Genomic DNA, 16,175 nt, shown 5'->3' on the forward strand with positions numbered 1-16,175 from the left:
CTAAAACCTGGATACGTTTATTTGTGAACCATTCTTTTGTAGATTTTGCTGTATGTTTGGATCATTGTCTTGTTGGAAGATAAATCTTCGTCCCAGTTTCAGGTCTTTTGCAGACTCCAACAGGTTTTCATCCAGAATGGTCCTGTATTTGGCTGCATCCATCTTCCCCTCAATTTTAACCATCTTCCCTGTCCCTGCTGAAGAAAAGCAGGCCCAAACCATGATGCTGCCACTACCATGTTTGACAGTGGGGATGGTGTGTTGAGGGTGATGAGCTGTGTTGCTTTTACGCCAAACATATCGTTTTGCATTGTGGGCAAAAAGTTCGATTTTGGTTTCATCTGACCAGAGCACCTTTTTCCACATGTTTGGTGTGTCTCCCAGGTGGCTTGTGGCAAACTTTAGATGAGACTTTTTATGGATATCTTTAAGAAATGTCTTTCTTCTTGCCACTTTTCCATAAAGGCCAGATTTGTGCAGTGTACGACTGATTGTTGTCCTATGGACAGACTCTCCCACCTCAGCTGTAGTTCTCTGCAGTTCATCCAGAGTGATCATGGGCCTCTTGGCTGCATCTCCGATCAGTCTTCTCCTTGTCTGAGCTGAAAGTTTAGAGGGACGGCCAGGTCTTGGTAGATTTGCAGTGGTCTGATACTCCTTCCATTTCAAAATGATCGCTTGCACAGTGCTCCTTGGGATGTTTAAAGCTTGGGAAATCTTTTTGTATCCTAATCCGGCTTTAAACTTCTCCACAACAGTATTACGGACCTGCCTGGTGTGTTCCTTGGTCTTCATGATGCTCTCTGCTCTTTCAACAGAACCCTGAGACTATTACAGAGCAGGTGCATTTATACAGAGACTTGATTACACACAGGTGGATTCTATTTATCACCATCAGTCATTTAGGACAACATTCGATTATTCAGAGATCCTCGCTGAACTTCTGGAGTGAGTTTGCTGCACTGAAAGTAAAGGGGCCGAATAATTTTGCACGCACCACTTTTCAGTTTTTTACTTGCTAAAAAAGTTTAAATTATCCAAATGTGGCAAAAGGTTGAAAAGTTCAAGGGGGCCGAATACTTTCGCAAGGCACTGTATACAGCAATCAGTGCTATACAAATGCAGTGATTCCTGTGTAAATGATACTGGCAGTGAAGGGGTTAACCAGGGGGGTGGCAGTGTAGGGGTTAAGTGTTCCTAGGGGTATGTTACTAACTGTGGGGGGATGGACTTTGTGTTAGTGAACACTGATCTCTGCTTCAATCACATGGAGCAGAGATTAGCATCACTTGTTGCTAGGCAGAATGGGGAGATGCTGTTTACAATGGCATCTCCCCGTTCAGCTCGCCCCGTGAGACGATCGCAGGTATCCCCATGGCAATCGAGTTCACGGGACCCGCGACCGGACTCACAGGGGTCCCGACCAGCATGCGAGCGTGCCGCCAGCGGCACACACGCGATGGCAGGGCTGCATATTAAAATGGACGTACCTGTACGCCAATATGCCTGCCCGTGCCATTCTGCCGACGTACATCGGTGTGCGCCGGCCGGGAACTGGTTAAACAGTTTCAGAGCCATGCTATCAATTGTTAATTTTGTATGGGATGTATGGGATGAAGGGAACACTTCCATCTGATCACCCAGGGAAATGACACAGACCATCAATAAACAGAGCAATGTGGCTTTTACCAGTCATGCCCTGTATTCTCAATTGTTTAATCAGCTCTGTTAACCCGTTCCCGATTGGCTCCTGCGCATATATACGTTGGCAGAATGGCACGGCTGGGCAAAGTAACGTACCCGTACCTGCTGAGAGCTCCGTGACCATGGTCGCAGGTCCCGCAGACTCAATCGCTGCGGGGATACCCGGGATCGTGTCACGGAGCTCAAAGAATGTAAACAGCTTCTCCCCGTTCTGCCTAGCAACAGCACACTGATCGTCTGCTCCCTGTCATCGGAAGCAGCGATCAGTGTGGTGTCACGCACAGCCACGCCCCCATGCAGTTAGAAACACGCCCCTAGGAACACTTAACCCCTACACTGTCACCTAGTGGTTAACCAGTGACATTTTTAACAATAATCAATGCAATTTTATAGCATTGATCGCTGCATTAATGCCAATGGTCCCAAAAATGTGTCAAAATTGTCCGTTGTGTCCGCCAAAATGTTGCAGTCACGATAAAAATAGCTGATCGCTGCCATTACTCGTAAAAAAAAAAAAAGAAAATGAATAAAAATGTCTTAAAACTATCCCCTATTTTGTAGATGCTATAACTTTTGCGCAAACCAATCAATAAATGATTATTGCGATTTTTTTGCCAAAAATATGTAGAAGAATATGTATCCGCCTAAACCGAGGGAAAAAAATTATTTATATATATTTTTGGGGATATTTATTATAGCAAAAAGTACTAAATAATGCGTTTTTTTCAAAATTGTCGCTCTTTTTTTGTTTATAGCGCAAAAAATAAAAGCCACAGAGGTGATGAAATACCACCAAAAGAAAGCTCTATTTGTGGGGAAAAAAAGGACGCCAATTTTGTTTTGGAGCCACATCGCACAATGGAGCAATTGTCAGTTAAAGCGACTCAGTGCTGAATCGCAAAAAACGCTCTGATCAGGAAGGAGGTAAATCCTTTCGGGGCTGAAGTGTTTAAAGGAACATGTTGGAAATTATTTATCAATCAGCAGCTGCACCTGCTTTTTGGCGTTTTCTGATAGCGACAGGTGCTGTTATCAGAATAAAACGTACTGGCGGGACCACCTGTGTGGGTAGAGCAATCTGTTTTACATTCAGCCCTCTAAGACCTCTTTCACACCACACCACCCATAGCATCGGCAGTAAAACACCGCTATTTTTAGCAGCGTTTTACCGTTGGATTTGCGGCGCATTTTGGCCGCTAGCGGGGGCACTTTTTCCCCCTTGCTAGCGCCTGAGAAAGGATTAAAACAGCCAGCAATATGCTGCAATAGCGGCGTTTTGCCGGCGGTATTACAGCGCTGCCCCATTGATTTCAATGGGGAGCAGCGGTGGAGGAGCGGTAAACACACCGCTCCTTCACCGCTCCTAAGAAGCTGCTGGCAGGACTTTTCCCTGACGTCCTGCCAGTGCACCGCTGTAGTGTGAAAGCCCTTGGGCAATGGTGCAGCTTTTTTAGGGCGGATTGCTATAGCGCCTGCAAACGCCCTGATGTGAAAGGGGTCTTACTGAAAAAAAAATGAATAATGTGTAGCCAACTTAAAAACTGGCTGATAAAATAGCAGGAAAGAGATAAGATCAGGGTGGGGTTGGAACATGCCTGGTTCCTGACAATAAATGATGACAGCAGAACAGAGAACTTCCTGTAAGGGAATGGTAAAGGGAGTCTGCATGGTGGCATGTGGATTATATATGATTTTGGTACAGCAAAGCTAATAGAGATTTCTAAATATAAATGCAATTTTAAAGTGTTTTTAATTACAAAAAAAAAATACTCTAGTTCTGCTGTAAGATGACAATTGTCCAAATCTGTATCCATATTGGTCAAAATTGGGAATGGCCAGATTGGGTATACCCAATAAATTCCTTACTCTACTTTAAAAGTAAAGACTGACATTAACATTTGCATTAATGATATTTCTCCTTGTGCTTCTGGTTGTGCAAACAGTCCTTTATTAAGTCACAATAGAGCCCCATTTATGTTGATTCAATAAAAACTTAGATAAAAAGCTCAAACTTGTTTAGCCATCATAAAGAAATTGTAACATAATAATGTAATAAAGTTGTGTTTTTTAAACCTGTTCTATGTACTAAATCTTCACATAGAATTAGTGTTATCTCTGCTGAGAACGTTCTAACCTTAAAAGAGGAAATTGATTTTGATTTTGCAAGTTTGTGCATGATATTCTATACGGCAGAAAGTTTTTAAATATATGCCTGCTCTTTGGGCTAAGATGATTTATTTAACAGGCACAAAATTTGTAACCTTTTCTTCTGAATGATCTACAGATGTTTCACATTTGTAAAGGTTATAAATTTGCCTGTGTAATGAAATCTTTAATTTCAGCCTGGAATCTTTCTGAAGCAAAAACCTGTAACCTAAGATAAATGAGTGCATAATTACCAGGCACTCACAACCTTGAAACACAGCAAAATTAACACAAAATTAGCTCCATCCTGACTCTAGGTCTTGAAGGGTTAATCCATATATTTAATTTGCTAGCTTCAGCATTCATTAGGCAAAGATAATACTGCTCGGGGGCTTAAAATATAATTGTCCTCAAAGTGCATGCTGGGAAATTTTTCTGGTCAGTTTTATCAGAGCAGCCACTGCAATGGAATCATATGCAGTGCCACTATTGTACTGTCAAGACTTACATGCTATGATATTCCCATATCTGTTCTTCATTCTGTTCTCGTCTTTCTTTGCTGAGTCCCACGGTGCTGCCTGTCCTTCAAAGAAGCTCTGGAAAAAAAAAGAGTCACAAAACATTATGCCACATAGAGGGAGGGGAAAATCCACACTCCAAGGTTAGGAGCAAAATTACAGCGATAACTTCCTAATAGAACTAGAAAAATGCCAGCTCGACTGAAGTAACAGAAATGACTGCCTCAGTTGTTCACAAGATGATTTAATTATCTGGAGATCTAACCGAAAAATCATGTCTGCTTCATTTGAGCAATACGCAAGGTGCAATTTACGTTGTCACTATCACACATTCCTTTCAAAGCAGTGCCACCCAAGCTTCCTCTTTAGATAATGAGCCAAGAATACACTGTAATATGAACATAAATGGAGAATGATAGACAATACAGTATTCTGATAAGTTTTTAAGCTGTGCATATGCTAGTTATTTTGATAAATACATGGTTATTCACAGGCACAATCAAGAGGTATGATTTTAGTATGGCCTACATTGTAGATGCAAACATATATAAAGTATAGAGCAAGAGAGAGCGCACACCAGCCCTAGTGCATTAACGTTTATTAAATTCAATAAATAAGTAAAAAGCCAAGTATCACACTCACAAATTGCCGATGTTGTTATGGTATTAAGATCAAGAGCCTCCACGGCTGCCTTATCTCCCGATTTGAATACTTTTACTATAAGATGCACCCTAGTTGGACTGTATAGGTGGGGACAGCGCCGTTCTTGATTTTGATATACAATTTTAGATGCAAACATAGCCCATGAAACTGAGGAAAACTTTAGTCAAGCATTTTAAAAGGGACATTAAATGGTATATGATATCAAGTACCCCAGAGAACTATGTGAAGACCTAGAAGGTCATGACATGAGTAGTTTAGTTGTATAGTGAAGTGTCTTTTTATTTACAATGCTCAGATGCAGGTCTAGGTCCCTTTAACGCTATTTCCCACAACTCCCTAGGTTTTTTAACATGCACAGAGAGTATAAACTCCTCATCTTCCTTCTCTTAGGAGCTCATACGTGACAAGGCCGAGGTAGCTGGGCAAGTGACCTGCGGCCAGGAGAGAGGTCTTCTACCATTAGAACCAGAAAGTGGCCAGCCATGCCTGAGCCCAACAGAACGCAAACTCCCCAGCTGCAGGGAGTCCCTCACCAATTGCTACCAGAATACTCCAGATCCGGTGGTGGCCCTTTGTGCCTTAGATACCTCCAGTTGTTCACCTGGGCTTCACTGAGAGGGATGCTGTTTTCTAGGAAAATCACAAGTAGCTGTGTTCTAAACTGTTTTACTTGTGAAGAATATGCTTTTCAGCCACATATTACCCTGCTTGTGTCACATAGACATTGCTGTGAAGAGTCAATGTTTGTGCAGGATTCATTATTTAGCAAGGTATGCTTGTTTTGCCAACCTAAGACTGGTTTGCATTATTACTTTTAACTTTGCACCTGTTTAGTAAATTGCAAATTACAGTTATTCCATCTGTTTATTTGTACGATAACCTATTCTTGTAAAGATGAAAAGTTAAACTCAACCTGCAATGAGTTTCCTCCCAGGGAACCTTGAAGGTAGCGAAGATGTAGGGAGCGATTGAAGCCTTCCCTACTCCAATCAAAATGGACCAAACTATTTAGTTGGAGTAACTTTTTAAAGAAACTAAAGAGCCCATAGATGATTTGATTTGATTTCCTTCCACTATAGCTTTGATTACCCTATCAACACAATCAGTATTAATGGAGGAATGCCTCCTGCAGCACTATTGTGTTCTGTCAGCTGGGGGTGTGGGGGCATGGAGCCTTACTGGTTGGCAGAACATCATGATTACTGCTATCAGCTATAATCTGACAGGCTAGTTGTACCCACGTTGATCCATTGATCAACCTGTCCATATATGGGTTGAATCACAGCCAGTCCCTGCTGAACTGGCCACATTGCAATCCATGTATGGCTGGCTTAAGTAACATAACAGGGAAGGTCACTAAAAGCTGTAGAAGCACAAGTTACCTAGCAAGTTACACAGATGACAATAAGATAAACCACCACTGCATGACTCTAGACCTGTATTGAAATGTCACTTTTCAATAAAGCTTTCTGAAAAAAGAAAAAAATTAAACAGTGTGATGCACTGGGATCAGCAAATCGGCACTGTATCTCTTAGCATATACAAGCAGCAGGGCGACCAGTGTGACTTGCTGGTGTGAACATGCCCTTACAGTGGGGATCGTCAACCCATCGATTGTAATCTACTCATTGATCATGGGCAGGTGATGGGTGGCTTGCATCCCTTGTTTACTGACCCTAGAATCTTCATAAGAGGGGCAGCAGGGGCAGCGTCTAGTGGAACTGATGGGCTTTATTTTCCTCCCAGCAGCAGCTAAATTTCAGCAATGCCCCCTTCTCCCCCTCTCCCTCCAACCGACATTCAGCTGCTAAAGGGAGGAAATTACAGCCCATTGGTTCCACTAAATGCCACCCCTCTCCAGGTTCCTCTTCCTTGTATTGCCTGGTCCTCGTGTGCTCTCTTGCCCTCTCCCCACAGTGCTGCCAGGCTCCCCTCCTCAACTCTCCCACTGCTTCTTTCAGGATGGAGACCAGGAAAGGGGACGGTAAATGTGTCATTCACCTGCACTGTCCTTTTCTGCATGAACACAGTCAGTGACCAAACACTGACTGTGTTCATCCGCAATTGCAGCATGGTCAAATGTGTTTATTATGCTTCAGTTGGGTGAATGAACAAGAAGCTGCTCAGTACTTCCCATTCATTCAATGTCCAGTGCAGCTGAGACTGCAGAAGTGAGACAGCAGGGGTCTGTTTAGATCCCTGATATTTCACCAACCAACACCCCACCCCCAAATTGGGCTCCAGAAAAACATGTTATATATACAGTGCCTTGCTTGAACTTTTAAACCTTTTGCCACATTTCAGGCTTCAAACATAAAGATATAAAATTTAAATTTTTTGTGAAGAATCACCAACAAGTGGGACACAATTGTGAAGTGGAACGAAATCTATTGGATAATTTAAACTTTCTTAGCAAGTAAAAAACTGAAAAGTGGTGCGTGCAAAATTATTCGGCCCCTTTACTTTCAGTGCAGCAAACTCACTCCAGAAGTTCAGCGAGGATCTCTGAATAATCAAATGTTGTCCTAAATGACTGATGGTGATAAATAGAATCCACCTGTGTGTAATCAAGTCTCTGTATAAATGCACCTGCTCTGTAATAGTCTCAGGGTTCTGTTGAAAGAGCAGAGAGCATCATGAAGACCAAGGAACACACCAGGCAGGTCCGTAATACTGTTGTGGAGAAGTTTAAAGCCGGATTAGGATACAAAAAGATTTCCCAAGCTTTAAACATCCCAAGGAGCACTGTGCAAGCGATCATTTTGAAATGGAAGGAGTATCAGACCACTGCAAATCTACCAAGACCTGGCCGTCCCTCTAAACTTTCAGCTCAGACAAGGAGAAGACTGATCAGAGATGCAGCCAAGAGGCCCATGATCACTCTGGATGAACTGCAGAGAACTACAGCTGAGGTGGGAGAGTCTGTCCATAGGACAACAATCAGTCGTACACGGCACAAATCAGGCCTTTATGGAAGAGTGGCAAGAAGAAAGCCATTTCTCAAAGATATCCATAAAAAGTCTCGTCTAAAGTTTGCCACAAGCCACCTGGGAGACACACCAAACATGTGGAAGAAGGTGCTCTGGTCAGATGAAACCAAAATCGAACTTTTTGCCCACAATGCAAAACGATTTGTTTGGCGTAAAAGCAACACAGCTCATCACCCTCAACACACCATCCCCACTGTCAAACATGGTGGTGGCAGCATCATGGTTTGGGCCTGCTTTTCTTCAGCAGGGACAGGGAAGATGGTTAAAATTGAGGGGAAGATGGATGCAGCCAAATACAGGACCATTCTGCATGAAAACCTGTTGGAGTCTGCAAAAGACCTGAAACTGGGACGGAGATTTATCTTCCAACAAGACAATGATCCCAAACATACAGCAAAATGTACAAAGGAATGGTTTAAAAATAAACATATCCAGGTGTTAGAATGGCCAAGTCAAAGTCCAGACTTGAATCCAATCGAGAATCTGTGGAAAGAGCTGAAAACTGCTGTTCACAAACGCTCTCCATCCAACCTCACTGAGCTCGAGCTGTTTTGCAAGGAAGAATGGGCAAGAATTTCAGTCTTTCCATGTGCAAAACTGATAGAGACATACCCCAAGCGACTTGCAGCTGTAATCGCAGCAAAAGATGGCTCTACAAAGTATTAACGCAAGGGGGGCGAATAATTTTGCACGCCCCACTTTTCATTTTTTATTAGTTAAAAAAGTTTCAAAAATCCAATAGATTTCGTTCCACTTCACAATTGTGTCCCAATTGTTGGTGATTCTTCACAAAAATAAAAATTTTATATCTTTATGTTTCAAGCCTGAAATGTGGCAAAAGGTTGAAAAGTTCAAGGGGGCCGAATACTTTCGCAAGGCACTGTGTGTATATATATATATATATATATATATATATATACTATTGTAAATGAATAACATTTTTAAAAAATATTAAAGAAAAAATAATACAAAAAACAATAGTGACATTGTCCACTATACAACTGACACCAACCTCTGCCCTACTGACACCATCCACTGCTTTACTGACACCTTCCACTGCCCTCTTGACAGCATCCATTGTTCTACTGACACCATCCTCTGCTCTACTGACACCATCCTCTGCCCTACTGATACTGTCCTCTGCTCTACTGACACTGTCCTCTGCTCTACTGACACCATCCACTGCTCTACTGACACCATCCACTGCTCTACTGACTGACACCGACCCTTGCCCTACTGATACCATCCACTGCTTTACTGACACTTTCTGCTGCTCTACTGACACTGTCCACTGCTCTACTGACACTGTCCACTGCTCTACTGACACCATCATCTGCCCTACTGACACCATCTCCTGCCCTACTGACACCATGTACCACTCTACTGATACTGTCCTCTGCTCTACTAACACTGTCTACTACCCTACTGACACTGTACACTGCTCTACTGACACCATCCTCTGTCCTATTGACAGCCATACTGACACCATCCACTGCCTACTGACATTGTCCTCTACTCTACAGACACCATCCATTGTCCTACTGACACCAAGATCTGCTCAACTGACACTGTCCACTGCCCTACTGACACCATCCCCTTCCCTACTGACACTGTCCACTGCTCTACTGACTGACACTGTCCACTGCTCTACTGACTGGAACTGTCCACTGCTCTACTGACTGGCACTGTCCACTGCTCTACTGACTGGCACTGTCCACTGCTCTACTGACTGGCACTGTCCACTTTTTAGGTAGGCTACATTTTTACAGTGATGTTTGTTTTATTATATTTTTCTAACATTTACTTGCTATTTAGTTAGGCTTTGCTGGTTAATTTCTTTTTACAAAAGAGCAAGCAATGCTTGATGCACTGACAAAACAAATAAAGTAGAACTCCGACAAAAAATGCTATTCGTGGATAAAATGGGGAAGGAATACAATCTCAGGTTTGTATTATATAATCCCCGCTGAGCAGATTTATCCTCTCTCCTTGTTGTGTTACTGGGGCAGAGGGTACAGAAGATCTTCCAGAACCCTTGGCAGCAGCAGAACCATTACAGTGCAAATGCTGTCTTACATTATAGAAGTGACTCCCAGAAACACTGCAGAATCGTGATTGCTAGTGATATACTGATTTTGACATAAGGGAAATGATGCCCTATCCCAATGAGCGCCAATCCCCAAAGGACAGCAAGACATCAGTAAAATGCTAACAGCGGTTGTAAACCCTGGCTGTCTTAAGTTCTGCCTTATTTCGTTTAGTAAATAAACTTTTATCACTCTCTTTGCCCAATATTGTGTAACCGTACCCATAATATACAAATGAAACCTTCTTACTGACTCATACCCAGAACTACACTGGACAGGCCCAGTTCTCTTCAACTGGCATGAAAATGTATATGAATATTCACATGCAGTTCTTCTGATCATCTGGTATTTTTTGCCAAGAAAAATACTAAGACAAAAGCTTTGCCTTGAAATTGTTTATTTGGCTAATTTTTATAAATTATAACTTCTTCTGGTGATACAATCCCATGTAATTTAACAGGTAGACAGCGTCAAACTTAGGCCCTCTGGATCATTTTTTACAGTGATGTTTGGAATTATTTATTATTTATTTATTAAATCTGATACATGTTTCTGCCCAAACAACCTTTGATATTTTCATCTCAAAAGCTGGCTACTTTTTCCTTTTCTGCGACACGTAATGAACACGGTGGAAAGGCAGTAAAACATATAACTGCTGAGTAGCTTAGAAAGGTTTGTTGGTATAAATCTAGCAGAAAAAATCCTGACAGAGCAAATGAGACTTCTGCTAGGGATGTCATAGGGTCAGTTCAAAATGTTACATGAAAATCAAAGAATTTCAGTTTTCATTTAAGATAGAAACCCAACACACTGCTCAAGAGCCACGCATTCTATTTAGAACTCTAAAGGTTTTCCTTTAAATGAAAAACACATCAGGAGCCAAACCCTCCTAGTGAGCTTTGTGTTGTTAGAACTTTGCTAGAATTCTAGAAAGGTGGGGATCCAAGTTGTCAACAGCTGCCAAGTAGAACAAAGGAGTTTTTTACTTAATTTTTGGAAGTTGAAAACTCCTAAAATGGCAGCTGCACCTGTACTAATGCTACCATAGACATTAAAGGGGTTGTAAAGGTTGTTCCTTTAAGCTAGTGCATTGTTGGTTCACTTACCTTTTCCTTCGTTTTCCCTTCTAAATGTTTTTTTTCTTTGTCTGAATTTCTCACTTCCTGTTTCTCCTCAGTAAACTTAACAACATCACCTGAGTGGTGTTTAGTCACAGCAGCTTACTGAACAGCTTACTGAGCAGGAACAGGAAGTAAGAAATTTAGACAAAGATAACAAAGAAAAAAAAACATTTAGAAGGGAAATCGAAGGAAAAGGTAAGCGAACCAACAATGCACTAGCTTAAAGGAACTTATTTAGAAAATAAAAAATTAACCTTTACAACCCCTTTAAATAACTGTATGCTGCTGACTAGATATAAATATGTACATGTGTGCCCCTTACGATGAGAACTGTACCCCACATCACAGGACCAGTGTTTACAGCCTCCACCAGATGGCTCTATCTTCTAGATTCTGGGGGATGTCTTGATGATATTGACAAGGGGGTCAAACTACTTCAGGTCAGCTCATGGAGATATTTTTATGAATAGAACATACGTTTTTTTCTGCACAGCCATGTGGATTGATAACATCCATGTTGGATTTATGTGTCTACTTATAGATAAATTTGAGAAATATCATACTTGGGTTTGTATTAGTAAACCTATTCTTTTTAGTCTGCTTCGTAACAGATGCTACAGAAGTCAATTATATGATATAAACTATAAAATACTGATCAAATACCATGAGCATAATTGTTTGATGCTTGTTTTCAAATATCATGTATTTTGTTCACCCTGGAGCTTGGTCACGTGACGTCGCTGTGCCTTGGAAGTCCGCCATCTTTACAGTTGGAAACTTTCTTGCTGCTTTTATGGATCAATATGCAAGTTTTATACCCACGTTTGTGAGTATATTGGATTATATTTGTTAAATCTTTTGAGTATCAGTAATACTGCACAATGAAGTGTCCTTTATCTATCTCTGCACCCCGTATGAGTTAAGATTCTCTTTTCGTTGGAAGTCCTCCTAGTAGTCAGGTTAAAGACATCCGATGATCCAGTGGATCTTGTGGCTTAGAGCTGGCTTAATTAAATGTGTTTGACCATTATATTAAGGGTAATATAAGGGTAAGGGTCTGTGTGTACTTTGCTCTTGGTGGAGGACCTCTATAGCACTTTTTGTGTGTGAAAAGACACGAGTTGGAGTTCCTACTTTGGAACTGTACCATGTATTTTGTTGTTGAATATTTTCATTGTAGACTGTGTTTATGAATTAGGCTCTTTAGGAAGGGTCAGCTGGAGCAGACTCACCCTGTTGGGAAGCAATAACTCCTTTTTCGTCAGATGGTATAGCCATTAATTTTTTTTCTAATCAAGAGCTTTGTGTTGTCAAACCTGTGAGAGAGATATAACACTTTCCTGATGGGCCCTGTTGGATTTCAATAAACATTTAAGTAGAATAGACCAATTGTGTCTTCATCTATACATCCTATTTTGGAGGTGGTTCATTGGGAATAAGACTAGTCTGAGGTCACATAGTAGAAGTACTGCCAGTGGCAGTACAGTCATGGAGTGCAACACTTAATCCTTCTGGGGTACACAGCTGCTTCTTTAAACCTGGATAATCTATGGCAGGTTTTTTTTTTTGGCCGGTACAGCTACTCTTTAAAATTGTATAAAGGTGAAAAACAGGCATTAACATATGGGTTTATGGAAATCATGAAGCTGCTTGCATCTCAAGTAGACCTATAGATTTGGTAACAAAATAAAGCTATATACTATCCATTATGGTCATAGAGAATTGTTTTTTTGTTTGCTCTGTAAACACAGCAGTCTACATATGTCTCTGGAATACTTACACAGACACACATATATCTGCTGTTACCCTAGGACTACAAGAAAAAGTCATATATTCCCCACTGGTCACAACTGGCTCCTCAAGAGTATTAGATTTAATTGATAGTTTTACAATTTTCTAGAGGGCTGGGATTTGGTAGAACAGCAATAGTATTTTAAGCTTTCTATTTCAACTTTATCATTTTAGACACCCAGAAACTATATAAACTAAAAGATTTACAGCACCATACCTTTTCCACTTTGAAATTATATTTATGTTCGCTAATACTGAGTGCAATAAAGCAGAACCTCTGTCTTCTTCCAAGTAAACAGAAAAGAATTATAGTTTGTCTATGAAATTGGCAATGAACTTGAATACTTAATTATTCAAATGACATAAATACTATCCATATGAAAATAAAAGCTGTATTTATAATTAACAACGGGTGCATTATAATTACATACAAAATCATTTGCATAATTTAAGCAGCTACAAATCGAAGAAAGGTTTTTCATGTCCATTTAATGGGAAATAATAAAATATAAAAGGATTGAAGAGGTTATTTAGTGTAAAGTGATTCATTTTTTTCCTCTCTGAGACACTGCTTCACTGCTCATTATGTTTGAGTAAAATCATCAGATAAAAAATAAATAAAAACATACTTAGTGTATTTTGTCTGCAAAACTGGTACATGCATGCACAAACACACAGTAAATTGGAAAAATACATTTTACATTTTGAAACCTAAATAGTGAAGTAGCTTGACAGTTACCTGCCAAAAAACAATAAAAAACTGCCACTCTTAACTCCTCCATTGCCGGGTGTATATAGTATATGCAGCGTCCAAGAAGTGAGATTTAATCCTGGACACCGCATATATGTGTTCCTATGTTTGTGCTGGAAGCGCACTCGATTGTGCGCACCCAGCACTGGGACCGAGTCATAAGTGACTGCTCCAGGTCTCAACCAATGGTTGAGAGCCAAAGGACTCAACTGACTCAATCACAGTGATCATCCTCTCTCTGTAGCCCATCCCTGTGTTGTTTCTCCTATGTGAATAAGGAAAACAACATACTTTTCCTCTAGTGAGGCAGAAAAGATACATTGTATCTTTTCCTCCTTGCAAGAGGAGAAGTCTATAAAAACGAACTGCTTAACTAGATCAGGGCTTGATCTAATTTAGTAAGTGTTAGTGTCAGTGTAGGTGTTAGTGGCAGGGTGTCAGATAATGTCAGTGTCAGTTAGTAGCAGTGTCAATATCAGTTAGGGCTAGTTTACACTTGCTTCAAAACAAGGCTTCGGACAGGCCTTGTTAAAGCTCTCTGAATGCCAGTCAAAGCTCCTGTCACTAAATAAAATGGTTAGCTTACAGTCCTGTTTACACATTGCTTTTGCTTGGTGCTTCAATGAGGCTTTGGTGGGGCTTTGATGAGGCTTTGGTGGTGCTTCGATGAGGCTTTGGTGGGGCTTCAAGTGAGCCCTGCCATAGACTTCTATGGAGAATTTGAAGATGCCTTGAAGCACCACTAAAGCTACATGGGGTATAATTTGTGAAACAAAGCCGAAGCAAAGCAAAACAAAAGCATGGAAAGGAGCAGCAGCACACTCATGAGAACATCACTCTGCTCTCTCCTATTAGCATGTTCTCTGTGTTGGATTGACAGTTCTGCATGAGTCCGGCTGTACAGTTTAATACAGGAGGCTGATCTAATGAAAGACTGAGGCACCAAAAAATTATAATTTTATGAGGGCAGGAACTCCCTTGCTCCTCCCTCCTCCTTCCTTCTTTCTTCTCCAAACTAACAGAGTGACTGAAGACTGCACTGTCCACTATTAACTCTTTCCTGTGAAGACTGGCCGGGAAGCAGCACAGGGAAAGCAAGAAGCAGCAGCATTTAAAGTTGTAAAATGCAAGTACTTGCCGAATTTAACAAATAGTTTACTGTTTGTTTTATTGTGCTCAACGCGGTTGGTTTGTGCTTTTAGAACTCAGCATCATTTCAAATGAAACTAGCCAAGTAACTCCAAATGAAATATACAATTCTTATTATATTTCTGAATGTCTACATTAAATTCATTCTAAATGTATTTTCAAATGTAATGCTTTACCATAGCATTCTTTTTTTTTTTTTTTTTTTACCCTGGCATTTTGGGTTTGAGGATCTGGAATGCAACCTCAATATGCCAATAACAACAAATCTCTTAATACACATTTTAGTCAAAATATATTCTGCTACATGTCTTTGGTAAAAAAAAAAAAAAAAGAAAAAAAAATCATAATAAGTGCATATTAAATGGTTTGTGTGAAAGTTATAGTGTCTACAAACTATGGGATTTATACTGGAATTTTTTACTATATTTATTTTATATACTAGTAATGGCAGCCATCAGTGACTTAGAACGGGACTGCGAGTGCAGCGGGCAGTCTGACACTAACTGACGCTGGGAAGAACTGACTTAAGCCGCGTACACACGGGCGGACTGTCTGGCCAACTAAGTCCGTCAGACAATCCGACGGACAGTCCGTCCTACTTTCGAATGAATGGACTTGACCACACACGGATGCAAAACAGTCCGCCGGAAGTTTGCGCGATGACGTGTACAGCACGTACGACGGGACTAGAAATAGGAAGTCCAATACACAGCAATGCAACCTTTCGCCGTGTAAATCCTTTCTGAGCATGCGCCATACTTAGTCCGTCCAACTAGCCTACTCACGAGCGGACTGTCCGCTGAAACCAAAGTCTGACGGACAATATTACGGAAATTCCGAAATACTTAGTCCGCCAGACTGCACGCTGAAAAAGTCCGCTGAAGCCCACACACGAGCGGACTGTCCGCTGAAATGTGTTTCGGCGGACTAAGTTGGCCAGACAGTCCGCCCGTGTGTACGCGGCTTAACTGTCACTGTCATCACCAGTGACATTATTCCAGTGATCAGAGCTAATAGTATGCACTGTCACTGTACTGACACTGGGCAGCAAGTCAGTACAGGCTTAAATGTGTGTCTAACAAGTGTTTATGTGTGTACTGTATTCTGCTTTTACTGAGGATCTACTTGTTTTCATTCCGTGCTTAGCACGGAATGAACAAACAATGAGATTCTTTGTCACTGAACACAGCTCTGTGTTGTTTACATTCACAGAGCTGTATTTGGTAAAGCTCAGAGCTGAACACAGGGTTGCCGTT

At 41.1% G+C, this 16,175-nt stretch overlaps 1 protein-coding gene across 10 annotated transcripts in view; it reads right to left on the minus strand.

Moving 5' to 3' along the window:
- Nucleotides 1-16,175, minus strand: part of PTPRM (protein tyrosine phosphatase receptor type M) — a 982,826-nt gene that overhangs the window by 161,882 nt on the left and 804,769 nt on the right. For all 10 annotated transcript variants that reach the window (XM_077492471.1, XM_077492470.1, XM_077492475.1 and 7 more), the window contains one exon: nt 4,358-4,445. In XM_077492471.1, coding sequence (XP_077348597.1) covers nt 4,358-4,445 — 88 coding nt within the window. The remainder of the gene's footprint in view (nt 1-4,357; nt 4,446-16,175) is intronic.

This window comes from Lithobates pipiens, unplaced genomic scaffold (assembly GCF_037356315.1).
Source record: "Lithobates pipiens isolate NorthernLeopardFrog02 unplaced genomic scaffold, aLitPip1_a1.2 Scaffold_19, whole genome shotgun sequence".
NCBI classification, from domain to species: Eukaryota; Metazoa; Chordata; class Amphibia; order Anura; family Ranidae; genus Lithobates; species Lithobates pipiens.